This window comes from Syngnathus acus, chromosome 13 (assembly GCF_901709675.1).
Source record: "Syngnathus acus chromosome 13, fSynAcu1.2, whole genome shotgun sequence".
NCBI lineage: Eukaryota > Metazoa > Chordata > Actinopteri > Syngnathiformes > Syngnathidae > Syngnathus > Syngnathus acus.
Genome location: NC_051098.1, coordinates 10,681,828 through 10,707,160, shown reverse-complemented (window position 1 = coordinate 10,707,160; position 25,333 = coordinate 10,681,828). Strand labels below are relative to the sequence as shown.

At 39.6% G+C, this 25,333-nt stretch overlaps 2 protein-coding genes across 3 annotated transcripts; one reads left to right on the top strand and one right to left on the bottom strand.

The window, feature by feature from the left end:
• Positions 1–2,827: 2,827 nt before the first annotated feature.
• On the bottom strand, positions 2,828–24,687 carry megf6 (multiple EGF like domains 6). Its single transcript, XM_037268119.1, has 28 exons — positions 24,438–24,687; positions 23,528–23,662; positions 23,330–23,439; positions 23,088–23,192; positions 20,851–20,973; positions 20,238–20,360; positions 19,575–19,700; positions 19,340–19,462; positions 19,121–19,243; positions 18,757–18,894; positions 18,557–18,679; positions 18,117–18,239; positions 17,627–17,863; positions 17,419–17,547; positions 16,325–16,453; positions 16,120–16,248; positions 12,158–12,292; positions 11,831–11,965; positions 11,602–11,733; positions 6,760–6,891; positions 6,510–6,638; positions 6,288–6,413; positions 5,507–5,635; positions 5,306–5,434; positions 5,070–5,198; positions 4,228–4,353; positions 4,017–4,145; positions 2,828–3,819 (listed from the first exon to the last, which is right to left on the bottom strand). Exons 1-28 carry the CDS (start codon positions 24,515–24,517, stop codon positions 3,740–3,742), a joined length of 3,567 nt encoding a protein of 1,188 aa, XP_037124014.1. The 5' UTR covers positions 24,518–24,687; the 3' UTR covers positions 2,828–3,739.
• Positions 13,037–16,077, top strand: LOC119132672 (EH domain-containing protein 2-like). Of its 2 annotated transcripts, none has more exons than XM_037268120.1 (6): positions 13,037–13,436; positions 13,493–13,669; positions 13,865–13,962; positions 14,294–14,706; positions 14,797–14,961; positions 15,354–16,077. In XM_037268120.1, exons 1-6 carry the CDS (start codon positions 13,216–13,218, stop codon positions 15,912–15,914), a joined length of 1,635 nt encoding a protein of 544 aa, XP_037124015.1. In that variant the 5' UTR covers positions 13,037–13,215; the 3' UTR covers positions 15,915–16,077. The 2 variants fall into 2 exon arrangements, with proteins under 2 accessions (XP_037124015.1, XP_037124016.1); XM_037268121.1 differs by having other exon boundaries at positions 13,264–13,402.
• Positions 24,688–25,333: the final 646 nt, after the last annotated feature.

Genomic DNA, 25,333 nt, shown 5'->3' with positions numbered 1-25,333 from the left:
TTTTTTTCTCTTAATCACTATTCTATTTTGTGATCTGATATCTCATTGTCAATTTACTCCTATGTTACAAAAATAAGGTGTTTTCTAAATTTGGGAATTGAGAGACATTTCATTTTAAATGAATAAAAACGAATTTGGGGGGCCTTCTCGACATGGCATGGGGATCAATATCTTAATAGTTTACACATTCATTTATGTGCAAGTTGACATTTAATGTCTACTGCCCCCAAGTGGCGTTAAGTGCCTTGAATAATGCTACAGTAGTACAATGCTGTTTATAGCAAATATAATTTTTGTGCGAAACGTATGGTTTAAACATGTAAAATTGTATTAACCAGGCATTAACTTAAACGTGGTCATAAAATGGCAGAAACATTTTCTACCCCACATCCCCGGTGCAGATGAAATTACCTATGCAATTACGTTAGCTACTAATTGAATATCCTCAAAAGAAAAGTCCACTGCCTCTGAAATTACTCAAACTGTAATGAATATATCACAATATATTGTGTGTAACTAGTCTAATTTTGTGAATGGAAAATACTCATTTATGTTATTGGAATTAATTAATGTCAGTATATGTACCAGGTAATGCTTAAAAGAAAATACATAATACATTGAAATTGCAGGATCATTTAGAAGCCTTTAACTGTTTTGATCATTAAAATTTCTTGTGAATACCAGCGAGAAAAAGAGGCAGGGTCATGCATACTGTGTGTTTTAAATCTAAGAAAACATGCTATGCCTATAGAATGTATGTTTCCAGACAGGTGGGCACAATGTGGGCAGTCCTGCCTGGGACTTGAAGCCACTCAGCTAATAGTGCATCTGGCAAATCCCCATCTCCAAATCCATCACACAGGCTCCTAAACAAGCCCCATCTTCTTTTCTCCATCCCTCCTCTTCCTTTCTTATGCCGTTGGTCCAGGCAATCATCCCCGTGTGGCATGTAACCGAACCATACATCATGCCCCCCAGAAGGAGGGGCCATCGTAGCTGCCAGCTCTCACGCTGATTGACTTGGCATGCTGACTCAGGCGGGGGAAACCGTTTCAGAGCGGGCGGCAAGGATGGGCGTAGCCTGAATGGAGAGAAAGACAGTGGAGGGCACTAGTTGGCAAAAGTGGATTTGTGTGATGAATATGGCAAATGTTGCGTAATGCCGTGTATAGATACATTCTTATCTTATCGCCTCCTTGTTTTTTCCTGATGGAAAGTATAAATAAGTAAATATCCATCCATCCATTTTCAGCTGTACGCGGGATACACCCTGAATTGGTTGCCAGAAATTAAGAGTGCTATTTTTCATTTGTTTATGTTTTGAAAGGACAGAAACCGCAACACTCGCAAACAGCAAACAAAAACTTGCCTGTTGCAGAACAAAGAGTCTCGAAACAATAAAGAAATATAAAAGTATTTTTGCAAAATGTAGCACGTCGCCCACATCACATACACCATTATGTAATCTCTGAGTGTGGGAGACTGCGTGACACACAGTTTGCCAGCTTGACATTTTATCATGTTTTTTTTTTTTTTTAAAACACTTGTTTTTCTTGGCAACAACCAAACAAATGGTGCATGATCACCCTCAACTCTTTTATCTTGGCCGTCAGGTCTGTCAGCTGGAGTTTAAACATTCTGGCCTTTTGGGACTATCTGGTTCAACGCAGAGGTTCGAAATGATCTCTGGGACGTGAGGCAAAGGCTGTAAACGTGATAGAATCTCCATGCAAAAAGTGGTGTATGCCTAATTACAACCAAGAAAGTACCCATGGTTTGATCTTACCTTTTATGGGCTATTTCATCTGTTTCCTGCCCGTTTATTTCTGTCTCCTCCTCCCAAAGGCAGACTGCTTACGATACTAAACCAATTACAAATCCCCTCTAGCACAGTTACCTTACTTGGTAGTTTTAATATGTAGTTTTAAAGTGAAATCTTTTCCATTTTTTGCACATAATTTCTATGAAGAGCATTGTGTTAGACGACGTATACTACTCTGAAAAGTCCGAGAACATTACTAGCTTTGTTGTTGGACCTTTTAATTTTGAACAACATAAAACATGAAAATTTAGAGTTAGCTTCATTAGGGGCAAAAAAAATAGATGATAGCTCACAGATATATAAAAAAATAAATAAAATAAAAATCACAAGCATATATTTAATTTTGTCAGTTGTCCAATTTATATTGCTATCCTAAAAATCACATGATACACTATTCTGGATAAAATGTCTATAATTCTACATTGTAGATGGTGTATTTTTGTGAAATATCTTAAAATCTTGCTAAGAATCTATTTTAAAACCTCTTTTCCACTTGTCCACACCACTGTACAGTATACTTTTTTTTTTTTTTAAAGCTCACTTTGAATAGTCATACAATACGGAGGACTATTATAGTGATACAGTGGCCACCCAGAGTTTGTAGGATAGATGGCCTTTCTGGGCCTGTTTGACTGGAAACAGGTGCGTGTCATCCGAAGATGAAGGCCTCACCGATAAACATTATTGGAGTACATCTGCCGCCTGTCACAACACAGGCTGAGATGGAGCAGCCCCCCGTCCATCCATCACCAACACTAGAGGGAGGATGTGTGGTGATTTCCATCCGCCATTGCCGGGTTGCTCCCCCATCAGTCACCCCGGGGATGCGGGGATGCGTGCACATTCGGCCCAGGCACCTGCCTGCCTCTGCCAGACCGCAACCACCTTTAGTCGATAGCAAAGGAAACGCTCCAGTGCGCTTGAAAAACATCGTATCTTTCTTTTTTCTCGCAAATCCACGCAGCGCTGCGTTCCGGTGCACAAGATGGATAGATAATTCAAAACAGGTGTTCACATTTTATTGTTGTGTTTTTATTTGGTTCATTGATCAACATATAGCCGTCATTGAGACTTTCAAGACATATAACACAATAGGAAGACGAATATATTCTGACACAATATAGCACCATCAACATGGGACAAACTAGTAGGCAGAGAAAACAGAACAAAGTGACACAAATGCAATTTTTTGTTAAAATATTTTTTCAATATTAATGCTGCAGGTGGTTTGGAACAAATATTTACACCAGTCAATGTTATCATTTACAATACTATTTTTTTTTTGGAAGCCAATTTAAACATATTAAACATGATATCCTAAATAGTGAGTGTTTTTAAAAGTGAGGGAAAATATAATCCATTAAATAAAGGCAAATTAGTTTTTTTTAAAAACACAAAAGCATAATGCAATAGTGATGTATGAACAAATATTACATACAAAACAAGTCAAACACCTCAGCATGAAAAACTTTCCTTTAAGCAGGCAATTAATTTCTTCTATTTTCTCCAAATTTGTTCATCTCTACTGCAGACGTTGACTAAATACCGATTCCATAAATACTATACATGCTGGAATGAATACATCATGCACACAGTTGCGAGGAGCCAATCACAGCTGATTGGGTGAAAGGAGGACAGATGGTCAATCAATCACAGGGTTTTAAAATGTATTCATTCAATTTCTTTACACTTTGATTAAGCATACATGAAGCTATTCCCCTTATAATGGCTTATCTAGATAAACAGTCCTTTAAAGGGAACAGTTTGCGGTACTCTGAGGCCGGCTCATGGGTCACGTTTATTGGTTGATTGTATTGAGCTCCAGGCTTAATGTTGGCACACCACTTTCTGAAAAATGATCATCTTTACTAAAATGACCTGTGTGAAGCTTCCAAAAGCCAAGTCATGTTTTAATGTTCAAACAGTTTTACTGCCCATTCTTCTTTTTCTCTGAGGCATCAAAAAGTTCCACTGCCCTCGTGTTGGGTGAAGCAGCGCTAAAAGGGAAATAAGAAATCAGCACAAATCGAAAATCAAAAGCAAATGTTCTTTGAGGATGTAAAATAAAGACAGACTCAAGTCTGACTCCATGCTGGGTGCATATTAAAATAACTGTCAAGCGAAACAAGCAGCTATTGAAAGAGACAGCGTGATGGTGTGTGTGTGTGTGTGTGTGTGTATGTGTGTACGCTACCTTCACCACAAGTGGGGCCCAGCCAGGTGAGCGGACATTGACAACGTCCAGTCACCCCATCACAGCGAGCCCCATGAGAACACTGACAAGAGAGAAAGCAGTCTGGGCCAAATCGGTCCCCACTACAGTCTGAGACAGTGGATAAAAAAAGATGGAGGACACATGTAAGAAGAAAGGAGATTCTGGGAATGTCCACTATCAATCAACCGACCTTTTTCACAGCTCTGTCCAGTCCGTCCTGGAGAACAGAGGCAATGTCCAGTGGATGGCTCACATGAGTCACCTGAACAGTCACATGATCTTTCACACTTATGGCCAAACTTGCCAGCTTCACATCCTGGGAAAAAAATAAATAAATCCTTACGGTATTAAAATAATACATATAAAATTCTATCAATTTATTTAGCAAAATTCACCACAAACACATAAAAAATCGGAGCTGATAAATATAATGCAGTAGTAGCAGCAGTAACCACAAATGTCCAATCATGAAAGAGTTTTTTTTTTTTTTTCCTTGAGGGATTACAATTACTCATTTTATTACTCAAACACAAACACACAGGTTGGCCCAGCAATGTTTCTAAGCTGGTTGTCCCTCCCGCTGTGACTGAAGTGGCCATTTAAACGCTCACACTGCGTGTGAGATCCTAGCAAACAGGCAGGAGGGCACAAAGATGGAGGAGGAATGCATTAAGCGGTAGGGAAACACATGTCTGTCATCAAATAACCAGTCCGTCTGCTCTCCCACCTCACCTTCCTCCGGGCCCGTCTCTCTCCCCTGAAAGAACAACCCGGCGGTATTTCCTCACAGCAAACAAAAAATCATTCAGATGAATATTTTTCTAACATTTTAAATTAGAGCCCAATATTGATCAAGATGGTCAATATTTTGAAGTGCAAAAGAAATACCATTTTGTGATTATCCAAATTATGATTGTTTGACTTTGGGAGACACTCTATTTAAAACATGGAGATACTTTTTTTTATTATTATTAATATACGACATATAAGTCAATAAAAATTCAATTAAACTTTTGATATTCAAATACTCACGGCTTTGACACTGAGGCCCGTCGTAGCCTGGGGGACACGCACATTCGCCTGTCACATGATCGCAGGTCTGCCCGGCGTTACAGTCACATGTACGGGCACAGTTAACACCAAAATATCCAATTGGGCATCCTAGAAATACAAGATATACTAATTTGCCAAAAATATTTCTTCAGGGTTTAGCAAATAAAATAATTTCATCATTATGCTGATCGTAGAAAAAAAAAGGGGTTGCTTACTATGTTGACAGGAGTGGCCGTAGTACCCAGTTGTACAGTTGCAGGTGCCAGTGAAGCGATCACAAGTCCCGCCATTTTGGCATGAGCAGTCTTGAGAACAATTCTCACCATATTTTCCTTGTGCACAGACTACAAAAGTAACGGATGATAAAACATAAAAAAGGCATTCATTCAAATGTTTGCGTCAAATTTAGCACTAACCTGTATCACAGTCCGGTCCAGTCCAGCCAAGGCCACATTTGCATTTACCATCTTTAGGATCACACTGACCACCATTTTGACACTTGCATGTGTGTCGGCACTGCAGGCCATAGCGCCCCCTAGGACAGACTGGGGAAATATTGAGAAGGAGTCATCAGGACATTGCAACAGCAATCAGAATACATCAGAGAACAACATGAATCCCTTCTGCAAGCACTCAGAGACAAACCCTTTGTTTATTTAATCAACAGGTCATTAAAAAAGAGGCAAAATAGTCCAATTTGGCACTGATATAAAGAATAATCATGTTTCTCTGGGCAATTTAGCTTAGGAAAACAACAAGGAAGATGTCTTTGATTTTCCATGTGTATTTATTTGCTTCCTTGCCAGATCCAGTGACATGGAACACAGAAAACGAGCTACTTATAGGTCTTTGTAAACATTCAACAAGAGACATTTAAGAGTTGCTGAATAGCCATGTGCAAGAGGATAACATAGTGAGTATGGACAGAGTGCATCCTGGGCTGGAAAACCCCGTTTACAATTGCTCAAATGCTGATAAAACAGATTGGCTTCAGTTTCCCAGGAAAACAAGTCTGTAGTCATTAGAGGCCCAACACTAGAATGTGTTACTTCAATAATTTGTTTACTAAAAAGATGAAGATGAAGGCCTGACAAAAGTCCATTTAGAATTATTTTGTGAGGTTTAGCTCTCAGCCTCAACACATTTATAAATGATTTATTTTTAAAATATAATTGAATTTGTGATGCCGTTCAGTACCTTGACAGGACGGCCCCATTCTCCCAGCTGCACAAATGCATCTTCCATTTGTTGGGTGACACTGACCACCTTCCCCACAAGTACACAGTTTGGTACAGTCTTTGCCATAGTACCCACTTGGGCAGCCTGCAAGGACGAAATGTGGAATTAGTTATTTTCGCAAATGATTCATTAATATCATATCATGTCCAAGCGATGGCTGGCGTTACGGATATAACGTACGTGAGCTGCAATCCGCTCCGATGAAGCCTGCAGGGCAATGGCAAGTCCCCATTCTGAAGTCACAGCGGCCACCGTTGAGGCAGCTGCATCGAGACTTGCAGTTTGGTCCATAGGTGCCTAAGCGACATCCTGTTGTGATAAGACCCAAAAAAATATAGTTAAATATATCAAGTCGGGGTGTGGTGTATGTGGTGACTATTTTTTTTTTTTGATATAAGCAGAAATAAAGTGGTCTTAAAAGTGTACTCACGTAACTCACAACTTGCCCCATAGTAACCAGGTAAACAAATACAGCTTCCTGTAACTGGATGGCATTGCTCATAGGCTCCTGAACACTGGCATAGTTGACTACAATTGTTCCCAAACGTGCCAGCTGGACAAGCTAACAATGGAAAAAATATGTCATCATTTAGCAAAAACTCAAAAGGAACATAATTATTGTATGAAATGAAGAATATAACATTCAGTGGCTATAAAAGGTATACACACCCCTGTGCAAATTTAGATTTAAATAAAATAAAAAAAAAAGGTTTTCCCATATTCCAAAAGTGTTTGATTACTTCCTCATTCTGGCATTTGAACAGGGGTGTGTAGACTTTTTATACCTTATATTCAGTAGAAATACATCAGCGAGTCGAAACAGGAGTTAAAAAGTATCAATTGCGGAATAAGCTGCAGTAATATCACCATCCATGCATTTTTGAATTGTCCCATGCAGATGCACATAAAACTAACACATGATACTGTTTAGAAAAAAAAAACCTCAACACACTTTAATAGTAAAGTGGGCACTGGGAAAATTGAGCTTGAATGCAAAATGTGTCTCATTATTCAACGGGAGCACTTTGTATTTGTTTTGAGTGAATGAGATCAAGCTTACAAAACATCCATAGTGTACTCGCATCATTTCAAACGTGCAAAAGCAACAGAGAGGACTTTCAAATATAGTGTGTCTAGTCACAAAGTCTCTTTCTCCTGCCTCTCTGTACTGTGTGACTTTCAATATCAGTTAGTCACAATACTCATCAACATTCTCCAGTGCCAAACCCAGATACCACTTGGTCACATTTTTTCACACACCCTTTCTTGTACTTGTACCCTAGAATGAATACAATCCTGCGACCATCAGTCATAGTGCATGAATCTGTGAACCGAACATGTTTGCGGGTGAGCTCGCCGCACTCAGTCAGGCAGCAGCGGGCAGCGTGGGGAACAGATAAGAAAGGCCTCCAGACTAAAGAGGCAATTACGGAGCTGTCATTATGCATGTCTGCCTTCCAAAAGCCCTTATCCGCTGCCGAGGAGACAAAAACAATGCCTTGTGTTTTACTTGGCAACTGGTGTGTAACATTTATCAGATGTCTGGGGAGTGTGTGAGGAGAGGAAAGAAGCTGAGTTGGTGTTGGGGGCGGGCTGGTACGCTAATGGTATGGACGACATGATGAAATGTTTCATAAAATAGGCTAACTGTGAGTGTTTGGTGGAGTTCATTGGTACGAGCAGCAAGACAAAACAGGCACACTCATTAGCAATCAAATGCAAATTGTTTTTTCAAGTTTCTTTTGTGCTTATTGCACAAGTTGTTGCAACAGCAAAAAGAAGTTTACAATGATGGGTGATGCATGAGCATACAAATAACTACAATAAGATGAAAATGAAAAACACGCTGTTAAAGTGATATTATTTGTATAATAGACACATTAGTCATCCTAAAAGAAATTGTGGATGCTTCTTATTAATTATGATATTTTTATTTGTTGTGTGATATCTTATGAGAATTTTCTAAAAATTCATTTTTCTAGATACCGTATTTTCCACACTATAAGGTGCACCTAAAAACCTCCAATTTTCTCAAAAGCCGACAGTGCGCCTTATAATACGGTGCGCCTTATATATGGACCAATATGGATTCGTGGATGAGGACTAATTTATTAAAGTAAGCTTTACGTGTTTATTTTGTGTGTTGTGTGATATTAACGTTTGAGCAACGTTGAGTTATTGATATATTATTATTGTTTTTACTATTTCGAGTGTTACTATATTGTGATTGCATTGACGTTTGAGCAACGCTGAGTTATTTATTGTATGCGCCTTATAATCCGGTGCGCTTTATATATGAACAAAGTTTTAAAATGGGCCATTCATTAAAGGTGCGCTTTATAATCCGGTGCGCCTTATAGTGCGGAATATCCGGTATATATATTTCCAGTGTGAGACAACAAAACTGGAGTTTTTATGAAAAAATACTGACAAATAATTTAGTGAAAAAAGAATGTGCATCAGAAGTAATAATAAAAACAAAAAAAAGTCTTTACACATTTCTCATGTTCATCACTGTACTTGTCAGAACAGACAGACTCTGGGGTGTGTTGGCTATTTTCTCTAAAATTAACTCTCTTCCAAAAATGTTATTGCTAATGCCTCATTTTCGGTATAATTGTGTTTAAAGAGAGGATGTTCAGAAGTGAGGACCTCCCTCACACCCCATTTTAATGATGTGGCTTACATTACCCAGAATGCAATGAGGTCTTGCCTCGCCAGCCATGCGTTGGCAGGCTCCTGTGATGTGGTGGTAGCGGGTACCATTTCTGCACTCACACATCTGGCCACAGTCAAGACCATAAAAGCCGCCTGGGCACACCATGGGTCAAATTTAAACATCTAAACAGCTCAAAATGCCAACCCCACAAATAAGGAAGTTTTCTTAAATGTGTCAATCCTCTTGTCTCTTTTGCTACTGTCTTACGGCCAATGTCAGAATCAAACGGCAATATTAATCTAATCGAGCGTCTGCGTTCATTAAGTGAGTTCATGTCGCGCACGTGTGGTGAATCTGGGACACATCAAAGTTAGCAGCAGCTCAGAGGCCATTCCCTTTTTTTGGTGCAAGAGAAGCCATAATTCGAGCACCTGCTGAGTCCGCAGGCACCGTCAATGCACAACTAAACAGAACCAGGTTGTTGCGCCCACTTACACCTACACGACAGTCTGTAGCTTAGTGGAAGCATCTGGTTCTCATTGTCAAACCAAGAGAAAGAGATTGTTCAAGAGGTTAGTTGGTCCACAAAACAATGTTTGGTAAATATATGAGCTGGAAAAAAAAAAAAATCGACTTCAGCGGAATTGATTCAATTTGGCTTGGTGTGGATAAAGGTGCAAATGCATGACAATATTGTTATGTGTGTATATATATATATATATATATATATATATATATATATAGTATATATATATATGTGTGAACCCTGAGCATGTTTTGGAAAGAAACCGAAGCAATTATGTCAGAGACCACCTCTTCTATCCATAATGGAAGCAGTGGCCCATGTAACCAAAGGAAGCCACAAATTGGGGCGCACCAAATATGTGGAGTTTTGGCGGTTTCATAAACTTAGGGTGTTCCCTTTAGTTTTTACATCATTTCCGCCAACTCCTCTGATGCTGTTCACTCCTACTTTAAACCCACGGACTCAATGTGAGTGAAGTACACATGCCCGTCATTGTGTTCCCACGTTGACAGCATGACGTCTTTACCTGCATCGGCTGTGATGTCATTAAAACTGGGCCACTGAAGATGCTGTCACCATTAATGACCTCGACGGTAACACTGTTTCAAAAGTACTTGTTACTGTCCGGTGGTTACTGTTACTCAACTACCTTTGTTGCCCAAGTTCCTACATAAGCTAAAACAGATCTATAGGGTCCATTGATGTACACAATATGTGAATGTGGTCTGGTTTATGATTTATTTTTACCAAAAGAAGGTGGCTAATTTTCATATTAACGACAGAAGCCTATGCAGTCTGCTGGTACTTGTTAGTTTCGAACCGTCCCACTTCCTCTCCCAAAGTTTATAGGTAGGCACAGAGGAACTGGTCCACAACGACTACCGCACACACTGTCATCACTAAAAGACTCCAACGCAGGAATAAATGAGCTCTTTAAGACAAGAGGATTATTTCCAGATTCCGGCTTGGGTAAGAAAGGGTGCTGTCAGCCCATAAAGCAGGTCCACAAAGGACCACACAGTCGGGAAGAGGAGGCCGCAGAAATTGAATGATAGAGAACAGAATAGAAGTCGCTGGTGTCATTTAAGGTTGATACGCTGAAAGAAGATAACAAAAATAACAAGCCAACATGACAGTGGAAAAATATTTCTATTCACCACAATCACAGAAAAAAAAATTGCCATTGTAGCAAGCTTTCTGAGCCATGTACTCTTCGCCATGAATCTTATTATTGAGTCATGTGTGGACTAAAATATCCCACAAGGGAAGGCCGTATCTTTCTATTTTGATTGTCGGAAAGAAAATACCCAATGAGATCTGGTCCATCTCACAGCACAGGCCTTTTTCTCCTGAAGGGAGAGAGGCCCGGCAGACTGAGAAACTGAACACCTCAGCTTGAGGGAAAAGGGCCTCCAGAAAGCAGAACCTAGACAGACTGATAGGCCTGTTTCCACCGTTAAGGTCCAATCAGAGTGACGTGAATCATTTGAATGTTATGACTAGGGACAAGAGGCTCTGCTCTAATGGGGCATGGCCATGATTTTAAGAGGTAGTATTAATCTTTGGGCTTTGTCTTACATTTACATTAAATCTTAGTCAGAACATCATTTGAACAACTCGACCCAATTGTTAAGACAGTTTGACTAATGGTATCAACCTGCCTGGATAACTAATTTTTAAAAAAAAACACATGGAATAAATAATAATGTACAATCCAGGATACAATACATGTCGCATTATGGAATTTGTAGGGTTTTAAAATGGCAACGTGGAAGATGCATTTTTTTTTCATTTGAGTCATGAAATCAGAAAACTAAATCTGCAGCGTCCTCTGCTGGAGTAAAAGGTATTTACAATATCACCTCCAATAACACACACACGCCCCCCCCCCTTCCACACACACACACAGTACCTGTGATTTGCAGAAAATATAAAATATGCAAAATAATACACTCATGTATACTATATGAAAATAAAAACAGAAAACTCATAAGTGACCCTTACAGAAAAGATGTTATGACTAACAAAAAACACATGGGGGCAGCAGTCGCTGCCTATAATTCACATTGTACTGTAGTGTAACTTACTTTCTTCACATTTGTGTCCAGTATAGCCGAGCCCACATATGCAACGTCCAGTGAGAGGGTCGCAACCCAGAGAGCCGTTTTGGCACTGGCATTTATTGATGCATCCTTGACCCCAATAACCTGATTCACATGCTGCAGAAATAAGAAATACCCCAAATATATCATATCTCAGTTTTGCAATTGTATTTAATTGCATTTATGAAAAATAAGATGAAATTTCTTGTCTCACCCAGCTGACATGTCTCCCCATCAAAGCCTGCAGGACATTGCTGGCTGCACTTCCCAGTTTTGGGGTCACACAACCCTCTACCTGGGCAGTCACATGACTGCTCACAACCTGCGCCAAAGAAGCCTGGCTCACATTCTACAGTGGAACACACAAAAATATACAAGGGTAACCTTTTTGACACTTCACAATGAAAAGGGGGATAATGTGCTGGAATTCAGGCTGTTGACCTGTGAACATTAACCACGTGGACATCATGGAGTAGATAATGCTGCTGTGGCCTAACAAAATAATTACACTGAGAACAGATTTCCTGTGAAGGGATTATACCTTTCTCACATTGTAGGCCGTGGTATGCAGGCTTACAGATACAGCTCCCCATCTTGGGGTCACAGCCAGTGGAATGTTCTCGAACACAGTCACATTCCTTCGAACAGCCAGGGCCGTGCGTCCATCTGGGACAAGCTGAAGAGTAGAAGATGAGAAAATGTAAAATGTTGCTTCGCAGGATTTCACGCATGGTAGAGTTTCTCACAATGGTGTTTCCCAATAAAAGAGTTATTGTTTTCTTGGATATTTTATTTTGCCCTTGGGTGGTTTGGGTAGTTGCACATTTTCTTCACACCAAAGAAAATACTTAAGAGACCTGCTTGCGCTTTTTCCAACTTGAAGCCAGAACATGCAATCGTCATGTGGTAGCCAGCCTAATTTCACTCAATATACCAACCTAGTAAACTAAATAAAAATAAATAAATAATAAAATAAAATGTCATCCGATCTCTTTTTAAATACTACTTAATACGTTTTTTTTTTTTTTTTTTTTTGACACTCATGTTCAACAGATGTCAGATAGTAAAAGACTTTTACACCCATAATATTATACAAGGCGACTTTAACTTCTACCAGTGTTATTTTCTGTTCAGAAACTTACACTTTCCCTCAAGTATCACTTTCAGGTACTTTACACAAGACAGGCCTAGAATCCTGCAATAATGCAAGATTGCACATTTGAATTGAGACAAGGCTGACTTTGTGCAGATACTGATTAAAAGATGTGAAAATCAAACACAGATGCAAGTTTAAAAAAATGATAAATATGAATTGAAACCTCCATAATCATTGTTACATTTACATGCATTCTGCCAAGACTGTCCCAATGCAGCAGCAAAAGCTCCACTCCACCCTTGTCCTGCTTGACAGAGGCTTTGTGTGAGATGCAGCTGGAGTCTCTGGTTACACCCTCTCCACCCTCCAAATGTCGCGCTGCAGGATGGAGCATGCAGCTGTGAGAATCTGACAACATTTCTCAAGCACATTCTTCTATCATTCTCTTTCGTGCTTGTACTGTGAACCACTTTAATAACCGACCCAAAGAGAAAATCTTCACAATGTCGAATTGGAGACTTAGAGGCGATCCCAAAACAATCGGGGGTGTCAACATGGTGACAGAAGAGCTGAGGAATCTTTACTACAAAAGACTGCTGCCGATAGAGAAGCACTACGCCTTCCATCACTACCACTCTCCGAGTTACGAGGATGCGGACTTTGACAACAAACCGATGGTGTTGGTGATGGGTCAGTACTCAACAGGAAAGACAACTTTTATCAGGTATGATATTCTGATGCAACTAAACGGTATCCAGGTAAAAACACATTTGTTTGCAGATATCTAATCGAACAAGACTTTCTGGGGAGCCGAGTGGGGCCGGAGCCAACCACGGACTGCTTCACAGCACTCATGCATGGAGAGGCGGAAGGAATCATACCAGGGAATGCCCTCACCATGGATCCCAAAAAACCATTTCGCAACCTTGACCCTTTTGGGAATACTTTTCTAAACAGGTGATGGAGGAGGGAGGGCAATAGACTCTACGTTAAATTGTGTTAACGATAAATACTGATGTAAGTCTGATGCATTGATGCTGCATTTTCCCTTTGGTATCTTTGGAATTTTTACTTAGCAACAACATCTCTGAGCATTCACAGTTGAAGAAATATGCATTTAAGTTGTAAAAATGTATAATCATTTATATGCAGATTTCAGTGTGTGCAGATGCCCAATCAGGTCCTTGAGAGTATCACTATCATCGATACACCGGGCATCTTAACCGCAGCGAGGAAAAAACTTAGTCGAGGTGAGTTAAGATACCAAGTTTCGTCTTAAGCATCCGCACAAAAGAATGCCTGAGGCAAGAGAGGAATTTGAATGATGCAATACTCAATAAAATTCATTTGATTCGTGACCACAGCAGATGAGAACAATTTGACATACTTGGGAGGAGAATTGTAGAAAGTATCTGAGCAGCCTCTGCTTTACTTTTTTTGACACATTCATCTGTGGGTGTAACTGGAATCGCTTGCAGGGCCTCTGGGATATGTTACATGCTTCTCACTGTTCCTTGAGGCACAAGGGGCAGACCCCATTACCATAGACGTTAATCAAAACCCCATGTTTTTTCTCCGAAGGTTACGACTTCCCGGCAGTGCTACGCTGGTTTGCCGAGCGTGTGGATCGGATCATCCTGCTGTTCGACGCGCACAAGCTCGAATTCTCGGATGAGCTCACTCGGGCCTTTGAGGCTCTGTTTGGCTACGAGGACAAGTTACGTGTGGTTCTGAACAAGGCTGACAGGGTGGACTCGCAGCAGCTTATGAGAGTATATGGCGCCCTCATGTGGTCATTGGGAAAAGTGTTCAAAACTCCGGAAATTTTGCGAGTTTACGTCGGATCCTTTTGGTCGGAGCCAAGGCAGATGTGTGACCACTACCAGCTGATCGACTTTGAGGAGGAGGATCTGTTAGCCGATATTAGAAACCTCCCACACAACGCCGCTGTGAGAAAATTGAATGACTTGGTGAAGAGAGCTCGACTCGTGAGGGTAAAATATCTGCGAGCAGAACACCTTTAATGATTCTCATTATCAGTGTCGATATTATTTGATCTAATATTTGTTTTGTTGGTCTATCAGGCTCATGCACACATCATCGGCTATCTGAAGGAGGAGATGCCGACTCTTTTTTGCAAAGAGAGCAAGAAGCACAATCTGATCTACCAACTTCCCGTCATTTTCACTAAGATCCAGCAGCAACACAGAGTTCCAGCGGGAGATTTCCCAGACTGCACCAAGATGCAGGTCACATTGAAATGTTGTATTAAAAGAGCTTAAGAGAGGTCAACCACTTTTGGAATGGCTATGATCCAGAAAATAATGCCCCATTCATGACCTTGACATAAGCCGGTCAGCTATGAAATGCATTTGGAATATTTGCTCCTGAAAAAAAGTTTGGCGATAACATATGAATCAAAACAAACTTCTTTACCGCGACAATGTTATTTTAAACTCTCAAATCCAAAGTAATTAAACTAATTGATTTAAACGTTTTTTGTAAAATACTTTAGGTGGGGGTATCCCTAATTTTCCCAATTATAAGCTGTATTAATGTTAAAACAAATATATACATAACTTCATGCATTTTTTCCCCCCAAATGTGATCTAACTCAACATTCACAATTTTACTTTTCCAGGAGCAGCTTCTGAGTCAGAACTTCTCAAAGTTCAAGAAACTGAAACCAAGTCTGATGGCTTCCCTGGACAAACTCCTAAACAATGACATTGCTAACCTAGTTCCCTTACTTCAGCAACAAGAACTTCGAAATAAACCCCTGGCTGGAGTTTTAGATGGTGAGTTCCTGGGAACGTTCAGGCGTGACCATTACAAGCGGCATCCCTTCAAGGAATTCAAAGATGGCGATGACAGTGAACAAGACTCCATTGAGTGGATCGTGGAGAAACACAAACCAAAATACGATGAGATCTTCTACAACCTCAGCCCAAATGAAGGCAAACTTAGCGGAGCCAAAGTCAAAGAATGGATGACCACAACACTTTTGCCAAATTCTGTGCTTGCTCATATCTGGAGGTTGTCAGACGTTGATGCAGATGGCATGTTGGACAATGAGGAGTTTGCGTTAGCTGTGCATCTTATTGAAGGAAAACTGGAAGGCCATTGGCTCCCGCGTGAGCTGCCCTCTCACCTGTTACCTCCCTCGAAACGACTAAATACGACTGATGAGGAATCTAACTAAGACATCCAGTATGTACTAATACAGTACTGTAATTGTTTTCTTCACTTTGAGCAACACATCAAAAATGTGACGTAGCTGCAACATTTTGTATCAATGCTATAATTAAAAGACGACTTTACACGTATCGTGATATTTGCTTCCTGAGAGCACTAAAAAAAAAAAACAGCACTAAAATTTTGAACTATAATATGAATTTTGTACTCACCCAGGTGGCAGTGTCGACCATATAATCCGGGGGAACACAGGCAAGCTCCATATAAACGATGGCAGTGTCCATTATTGGGACAATTACACTTTCTCATGCAATTACTTCCAAAGTAGCCCCTTGGACAACCTGCGATGACAAAATAAAACAAAATCTGACGTAAAAAAAAATTATTTGGTGCAAATGTTTGTGTAGAAATACAAACCAGCCTCGCAGAGTAGTCCTTGCACCCCTGGGGGGCACAAACATTTCCCAGTCACAGGGTCACATGTGCCTCCGTTCTTACACTGGCACAGACTGTTACAAGCCGGCCCATAAGTGCCCTGCGGACAAGCTGGAGAATAATGTGGGTCTTAAGAAAAGTACATCTGTGCTCAAGTAAGTACCATATTTGGTTTTACAAAATATTTTGGATTCAGATCTTATTTTCTTATATGCACGTGAACTTGTGCATAGCATCCAAGCAGCACAAGGCGTATATTCTTTATCAAATGTGACATTCTAATAGACTTATCCCATGTGTCTTTTCCCTTATGAGAACCAGCAGGACTCAGGTTCAGACCAGAGACAGCCAGGCATGGGAAGAGTGGACCCTTGCTTTTAAAGTCAGCAATGAACATCCTTGGACGCAGGCCTGCTGTGAGCCCTGGCCTTGGAAGGCAGCTCAAGGATTGATTCCCCCAGTGCTTTTTTTGTTCAGTAGTCCATAAAAAAGCTTCCAACCTACGCAGGAGAGTCGACGGGTTTTGATTTATGTCCTTGGATCGATGCACAGAAGGCTATCGCACTCTGGACCACACTTCTATAGGTAGCTCAAATAGAACTAGCAGATGGATTATCCCATGAGGTGGGAACATTGATGGTTTTGTGTGTACGTGTACAAATACATGGCCAAAAATAACCGGTTAAATTATAAAGGATAGTTAGTCTAGCAAAAATACTATATTATTTTTCTGCTGATGCTGTGTGTGAATTCCCCAAAGATCATCAAACTCTAGATGTCTTTATTAATGTGAATCACATCATTCACAATCATTTAATGAATATAAAGACAAATTTACAATGTCTAATATTTATTTAAATAATTTTCTGGCTTCTCTGTCGGTCCATGCCACATCACTTACTGGAAATCAATTTAGCAGTGAACAAACATTTTTGTATGGTACATAAGCGGCAAATGAAAACAAATCTTTTTAAAGTATTCTGGAAACTAAAGAGCGTAGTGCCAATAGTGCGTGATGCAAAAAGCAGATGTGACAGACACTCGACATGCCGGTAATCATAAATTGTTGAACTTACTCTCATTGCAGATAACGCCAGCCCATCCTGGTGAACATTCACAGCGGTCTTTATTTTCAGCACAGTGTCCATTTACACAATCTTCACATTGCCAACTGCAGTCTTCCCCAAAAGAGTTCTCCAGACACACTGGGACGAATAAAAAAAGTTGGCAAAAACTTTTCAACTGTCAGAAATTGGTGCGTAAGTAATCATGCTTTTGTTGTACCGATTTGGCTGTCCAATCTAAATTCTTCTCTGTGTTTCATGAGGCTTTGAAACTGTTCACCAGAGTGACCATCATCATCATCGTCACTGCCATAACGAGAACGCAGTGCTGCTGTGTAATGGAGAAGCTGGGGAACGTTATGGAAGAACAGGTCTGGAAACCTTGAAGCTTCCAGCTGCTCTTCATCTTCTTCGTCTTCCTCCTCATCATCTTCCTCCAGCTCTCTACCATATAAAGCTAACAAAGGTGACACAAAACCACCGTGTTAACTATGTCGTATAAGTTTTCACTAAATATTATATTTAAAAGTTATTTTGTATGACTCAATCGAATTTCATGTAGATTGAATCGCTGGCTTTATACTTTATACAAACTAACAACCTGACTTAAATGAGTGATAGATGTAGACACATATAGATGTAGAAATCATTCAATTCATGGGAAATTGTATTTAAAAATAAATAAATAAAATTAGGTCAAGTTTACTGACAGATGCAGGTGTGCTGATCTTGATCCAAGCGGAAACCCTGTTGGCAAAAACACTCGTATGTTCCCAGGGTGTTGACGCAACCATGGTCGCAGCCTGAAGTCTCTGCCTGACACTCATTAATGTCTTATAGAATAATGGAGGGGAACAAACAAACAAGAAAGGAGTTATAAAAAACAGTCACTTGTTTATAAAATGTATTTTGGGCTTTTTATTTGTTTGTAATATAATGATTGGGATCTTGCCTGGTACTATTGATCGCACAAAGGCATTTTTGAGATAGTTTAATACTTAGCAACTAAAAATGTCTGTTGTTTATAACAGTATCTGGAATAGCTTCTGTTACTTGAGCCTGTTTGGGGATTTGAGTGCAGCATCACAGTGCCACAAAACAAAAAGCATAACAAAGACGAGATAACGCGCCAACAATCCAGAAGTCTTACCGTCGCAGCCGCAACCATCTGGGTTTTGTGTGTGGCCGGCTCTACAGCTGCATTCGTAGCCGCCTGGATAGTTTCTGCAGAAGTGACTGCAGCAGGATTCTCCGTTGACACACTCGTCGCTATCTGAGGTCGGTAGGTAGCAGTGCAGTGTAAGATTCAGCGTAAAGTAGATGCTCCATGAAGCTAAAAGAAGTTCTTACCTACACAGGTCTTCCTGCCGTGGTCTAGCTGGTAGCCATGATGGCAGGAGCAAAGGGGCCCGTTGGTGGTGTGCTCACATTGATGAGAGCAGCCTCCATTATTCTTCTCACAGCTGTTAACAATCTCCATCTCTATGCCTGAAGTGTACAAGTGCACATGATCACAGAAAAGACAACATTATCAGCAAATGTGGACAAATGAGTTTAGTCAATGCAAGCAAAGTCTTCATGCTGTGCATACGGAATGTCCATCACCATTCGGAATGTGTGCTCAGTCAACTGTCCACTGGTTGACTAATGTATCATCAGTTCTGGTTTTCCTATAATTGGTCTCAAGTGGAGGAAAGATGTTATCGTTACTCACGGTAGCATCGTTTTCCATCTGCACCAAGCTCAAAGCCCGGATGACACACGCATCGAAAGGAGCCCAGCATGTTGACGCATCCATGAGAGCACGTGTCATGACCTGAACTGCACTCATCGATGTCTGTTGAAGACGGAACATGCAAGGCAGGTATAACATAACATAACATAACATAACATAACATAACATAACAACATAACATGCAAACCCTTTGTGTACCTTCACAGCTCTTGCCATCTTCAGCCAGAGTAAAACCAGGTCGACATCTGCATTGAACATGGCCATCCACTGAGACGCACAACTGTGTGCAGCCTCCATTTTTCTCCTCGCAGGGGTCCCTCACTGCCACACAAAAAAAACACAGAGGATGTGACCTACACATGCTCATCATATCAAAGGTATTTACGGACTGTTTTTTTAAGGTCTAACGGGGAAATTGTGACTGATGACTTACATTCACAATGTCTTCCATCAGTCTTGAGCTTGTAGTTCTTTCGACACTCACATTTGTAGTGATTGTTACCCATGTCAAGACATTTGTGCTCACACCCACCATTCAGCACCAAGCAAGAGTTTACGGCTTGAATGCAAAAGAGACACGTATATTAGAAATAAAAAAATGGCATCATAGAATTTGTATGAGGAAAAACATTTGTGGTGCTCTTGAGCGAGGCACCATCCTCACTTGATGCAGCACAGTGAATCTGGTTCAAAAAAATAAATCAAAATAAAACAACATTTGGTTTGAAAGCTGAAAATACAATGTAAGTCAGGTACTGCTGGCAGTCCTAGCGACTTTCTATTATTTCCATCCAATTACTGTGTACCAAATATGAAATATCACCTCTGTGCTTGAGATTTTATAGGAAGAAAATATTTTTACACTGATGACTTTAGCAGGCACAAACTCTGTTTTCTTGGGCAAAGAGACGACAGAAAGATGGAGCAAGAATCTCACTATATTGCTGAGTGTTTATGTTACTTGTTTTCATTTTACAGCATAATAAATGTTAAACTAAAGCAATTCAATTCCATTCCCGAAACATTTTTTTAAATGTGTGCACCAATGCAGCAACACAAGCTCGTGAGGAAAAGTGCTGAACTTCTAACTGCTTACCAATGCAAGTCCGACCGTCTGTATGCGTGCGGAATCCTTCCCCGCACTCACAATGGTAAGAACCTGGTGTGTTGATGCACGTCTGCTGGCATCCTCCATTAAGCTCTGCACATTCATTGACGTCTAACACACACAAATGTACAATAATGATAACGAGTGAAACTTCTTTGACAATTTCGTAGAGTAGTGGTAGAGTCATGATTCTGACTTGAGCACAAACACGTCAACAAAAGACATCTGTATTCACGTGTGTAGTTCAAGTATTTGATTGTGCATATGATTAAGTGACCCACTGACAGATTTTTGGCCGTCGTGCAATAATGGCACAATATTAGTGCAAATAAGAAACAATAACGTACGTTGACGAAACAAACAAAGGTGCAGGTTTGCTAGGGCATAAAATATCTTCACATGTGAGTACAGTTGGATCTATTTCAAGTGCCACGATAAACTGTTAGTGTAGACTCCAAGTGCAACATAAGGTAGGGAACGGGACTGCCAGATGGCGAGAAAGCAAAACAAAAATTATATAAATGAACTTAATTAATGGAATGTTCGGATGAGCAGGCAAAGGTGTTGGTGCAAAATGGCTGCATCCTAATGTTGGTCTTACCTTGACATGATTTGCCGTCTGGCCCCAACTCACTGCCCTCGGGACACTTGCAGTAGTAGCTGCCAATGGTATTGCAGCAGTATCCATCACAGCCTCCTTTGTCTACCTCACATTCATTTATATCTGAACAAAACACCAAATAGTGAAAATGATTTCAATACAATGACATAAATGAATGAAATAAATCCTTAACAACAAGCAATGAATTCAAGATAAATCATGTTCAAACGTGATAGCGAAATACATAAAACCCTTTTGGACTGTGTATGTATGCACATGAACATGATAATATCCCGTTTTGGCCAGGAAGTGCCAGGAAGTTAGTGTGAAAGAAGATACAGACACAAAAGTGAGAGAACAAGACTAATTGTTTTATTTATGGAATTAAATCTCAAATGGAAAGTACTGTTGTGTCACTGCTTTATTAATACGGGTGATAAGTTTCCCATCCGGTAACACGGACAACACACAGCTGCTTAAATGCTCTTATGTTCTCTACAGACAAACCGATTCCAGATCCCTGTGAATATCATTAAGTCTTACTGGGAAAACCTGTTCTCTAAACTTCAGAATTTCTCAAAGGATCTTTACTCTTCCTGCACCAAAAACAACCTCAGGTATTCTGGCAGCTAATAAATCTATATAACATTGGCCGGGTATAATTTCCCAATATGTATATGCAACAAGCAGCAGGTGTCTGTGGTATGTTTGTTTTTCAACAGTAAACTTAATAATGATGATAAAAAACAAGAACCAGTTCAAAGCAAAAAAAAAGCAGTGAGACACTGGAAATATTTATGAGAAGCCCTGATTGATTAAGATCATGCATTTCCACTTCAAAACGTTTAATAAAGTAGCTGCCAAAGAAGTGGTTAGAAGAGGTTTTGAAGACAGGCAAAAGAGTCTCGCCATGATCAAATCCATGTGCTTGTTGTCACTTTACATAAAAGAAGAGCCCAAAAGTCCTTGGGATATTGGACCATGTATTTCTGGATGAGACACACACAAACAAATGTGTGATCTTACTTATGTATGCTCTTATTTGCGTGCAATTTTAGTGCAAACCTTAATTTGGGCACCAACTCAAATTATCGTGCAAAATCGATTGGGGAAAAAAAGACATAAAAAATAAAATAAAATACGTCTGGCACTGAACATTAAACACAATATTTTTACCCCAACTATTTCATTGGTATCACACCTCAAAGGATTAACTTCAATGAATCAATATCATCACACGGTCAAAGCCAAATAAATTTATAATTATTCCAAGAGGGTTATATTTAATAAGGTTTAGATCTGAAGCAGTCATACTGAAAAAAGTACAGTATAGATAATTGAGTGGAATTTATTTTACACAATATTACCAACAAAACAGAATTCAGATAGATTCGCTAGTGTATTGTTCTTATTTTTACTTTTTCGCTTCAGAAAAGAACACTAGAACAGGTTTGCATCTATTGTACATACACCCTCCATATAAGAAGCAGGTGTGTTTGATTTAGTAGCACTGTAAATCAATCCTGTTCAAACATGAACTCCGCAATTGGGGTGAGAGGTGAGTCGATGGGAGACACCCGAGCTATTGTGACTCTGACAAATACTCGTATAAATCACAAGATAAAAACCTGCTTGTCGTAACTTTCAATTATGATTGTACGCAATCAAACATGTGTAGCGTAGGTATTGATTATGAATAACAAAAACTTATGTGAGTAATTGTAAGCAAAGCAAAACATTTTATCGCTAAAGAAAGCCAAAACGTGAACTTTTGATTGTGAGAAAAACAAACTCATAGAAATCCTAACCCAATTTATCACTCCAATAAGCAAATAGTATGAGTCAAAACAATCACAGAAGACAGCTGCCTCTATACAACACGTGCTTGTGACATCCTGCCGTAAACAAGGTCTTCAGTTTAAAAACCAGACAAGCCCTTGCTCAGGTGATGTTGCCAAGCAAGCACAGCACTGTTGTTTTTTTATTGCAACAAGACTCAGCAGAAATGGAACCATTAAAGTAAACCACCACTTCCAGCTTTAACGTTCAAGAGACCCCATTGTGCAAACTCCTAATCAAAGCTCTAATTACTGCATAGTCAAAAGAGCAGACCTAAATTTGGCACTTTAGTGAAACAAGAATTTCCTGGACTATTGCAGTAATACTGCAGTAAAATGTTCTACATGGAAATGTTATACATTAAACTGATATTTACTATAATGGGAATCAAAACTTACCATATTGGCATCTTGTCCCTTTAAAGCCTTTCGGACAGTGACATATATGATCCCCACGCTCTGCGCATCGGCCTCCATTAAAACACATATTGGCACTGCATATTCCTAAAATTGGGACATAAAATTATAAGTGTTGTGTAAGTACTGTTTTTTTTTTTTACATTACAGAACGTATGGTTAACTGCTGTATGATTGATATATTTTAGGGGTCACGGCGAAAACTTTAAAATGCTAATACCCACTATGTAGACAGCCTGCTTCGCCATCCCTTTGAGTCCAACCAGGACAGCACTTCAAAACTGTTTGAATATCTGTCCTGTACGTTTGTCTGTACGTTGTGTAGTATGTTGTCCTGTGGTGAGCAGAGTTGATTTCCAGGTTATAATAGTTATAGTCAACATGATGAATTGTTCAGTGTTGGAGAAAGCAGTGGCTCTCACCTCCTCTCATAACCTGTACACCATCTGTGCTCTGTGCAGCCCTGCCTCCATACCTTCACCATGCGTGTATAAGCCTGAACACAAGGCTGAGGGCCCCCCAATAGGGACAGCTCCTGGTCGGTGCAAACATTGGGCCTGAAATGCAGACAAAGACGAACAGATGTGCTGCTGATTCCATTTAAATTAGTTTTACAAAAGATAACATTTTGGAAGATGAGTCTCATGAAAATTTATTTTGCTGGATCTAGGTTGGATTGGATTTTACAAACAATCCAAAACTCTGCCAAATGAAATATCCAAGTATATAAGAATAAACTAGTAAATATTTATTCATTCAACAAAATTATAATGTCTGCAATAAAAGATTATATTGTTAATGCGTACACAAGTGCAGACCATGTAACAAATGTGCATTGCAGTAAGTAGCAACCATCGCTCCAAGTTATTAAAGGTTGTTAAGTATCTAACTAAGCAAGGTCCACCTCTACCAACCATCTGGCTCCAATTCAAAAGAGCCTCAAGTTGATTAGAGGAAGTGTTCAGCTTTTCTTGTCATTAAAGCGTTTCATTTAACCTTGCCCAACACGCTATATTTATTTTAATAGACGTCTGTTGGCGAGTGGCGAGACTTAATAATAATAATAATAATAATTCTGTTGGATGGTATGCAAGAGCCACCAATTAAAAACCTGCATTTGTCAATGGTTACTTGTAAGTGCGAACTCTAGTGGTCATCAAAGAATCGGATTTTCGATCGGTCAAATACTTGTTTATATTGTGTGCGCGCGCGCATGCGTGCGTGTGTCATAAAAATATATATCACTCCGTAAGTGCGTTAATGTTTTTTATGTTGCTATAGTATTTGTTTTAACAATTTCAGATCATGGATACTGTAAAATAATCCACTTACATTCCGAGTTGCAATTCCAAAAATGATCCGACGTGCAAGGTGCTGAATATCAGACACAAAGTGAAAATATCTAGGAACATATTTTCTGTCCGTTAGGAAGCTGATTTGACAGGTTGGCGTGAAGCATCTGGGTCCATCAAATGAGGAACATGATGATATAAAGGTAATCCGTTTTGAGACGTGGCTGTAAAAGTTCTTGCAACTCTAGTACTCCGCAATGTGGTCCCGATTTGAGCGCGCGTCTGCTGTGTGAGAGGATGTCGGCGTCTCTTGTCAACAGGTTGCGCGCAAACGCACCACCCACAGTCACAGAGTGGCTTGGTTACCAACCCCCAGTAGCAATGATCTGGAAATCTGGAATTTACACCAGCATATGAGCGATTACAATCTGGTTTGATAACTAGAGACGTACATAGTAAATTGATAGAATATTCCATAAAAAGTAGAAATTATTTTTGGAAAGAAAAAAAACATTTTCTAAATTTTCAATTAATCTTGATGAATTTTTCTTTTTGAATTAAACTACCAAAAGAGAACAACAAAAGTAACTTAAAAGACAAACAAACAAACAAACAAACAAACACTTTATTTAGATGCACCTTGGGGTATGCACAAAATTGCAAAGAGCAAAGGTTAAAAGGCTTTTAGTAAAAGCAAAATTTTCCGATCACACATTTCATTTAATGGCATTATGTTACTATTCATAACAGTTTTATTGCATTGTATAAAAATATATTTACATCCAGTCATTTTGTTACTGATTTGTCATTCTAATACAGGAAATTATGTAATAAAATATTAATTAATATTGATCAAAAGTAACCTCGTAATATTGGGCAAAAGAATGCCAAAAAGAATTTTACACGTACAACTGTTCGTGAAAACGTTTTTGCTTT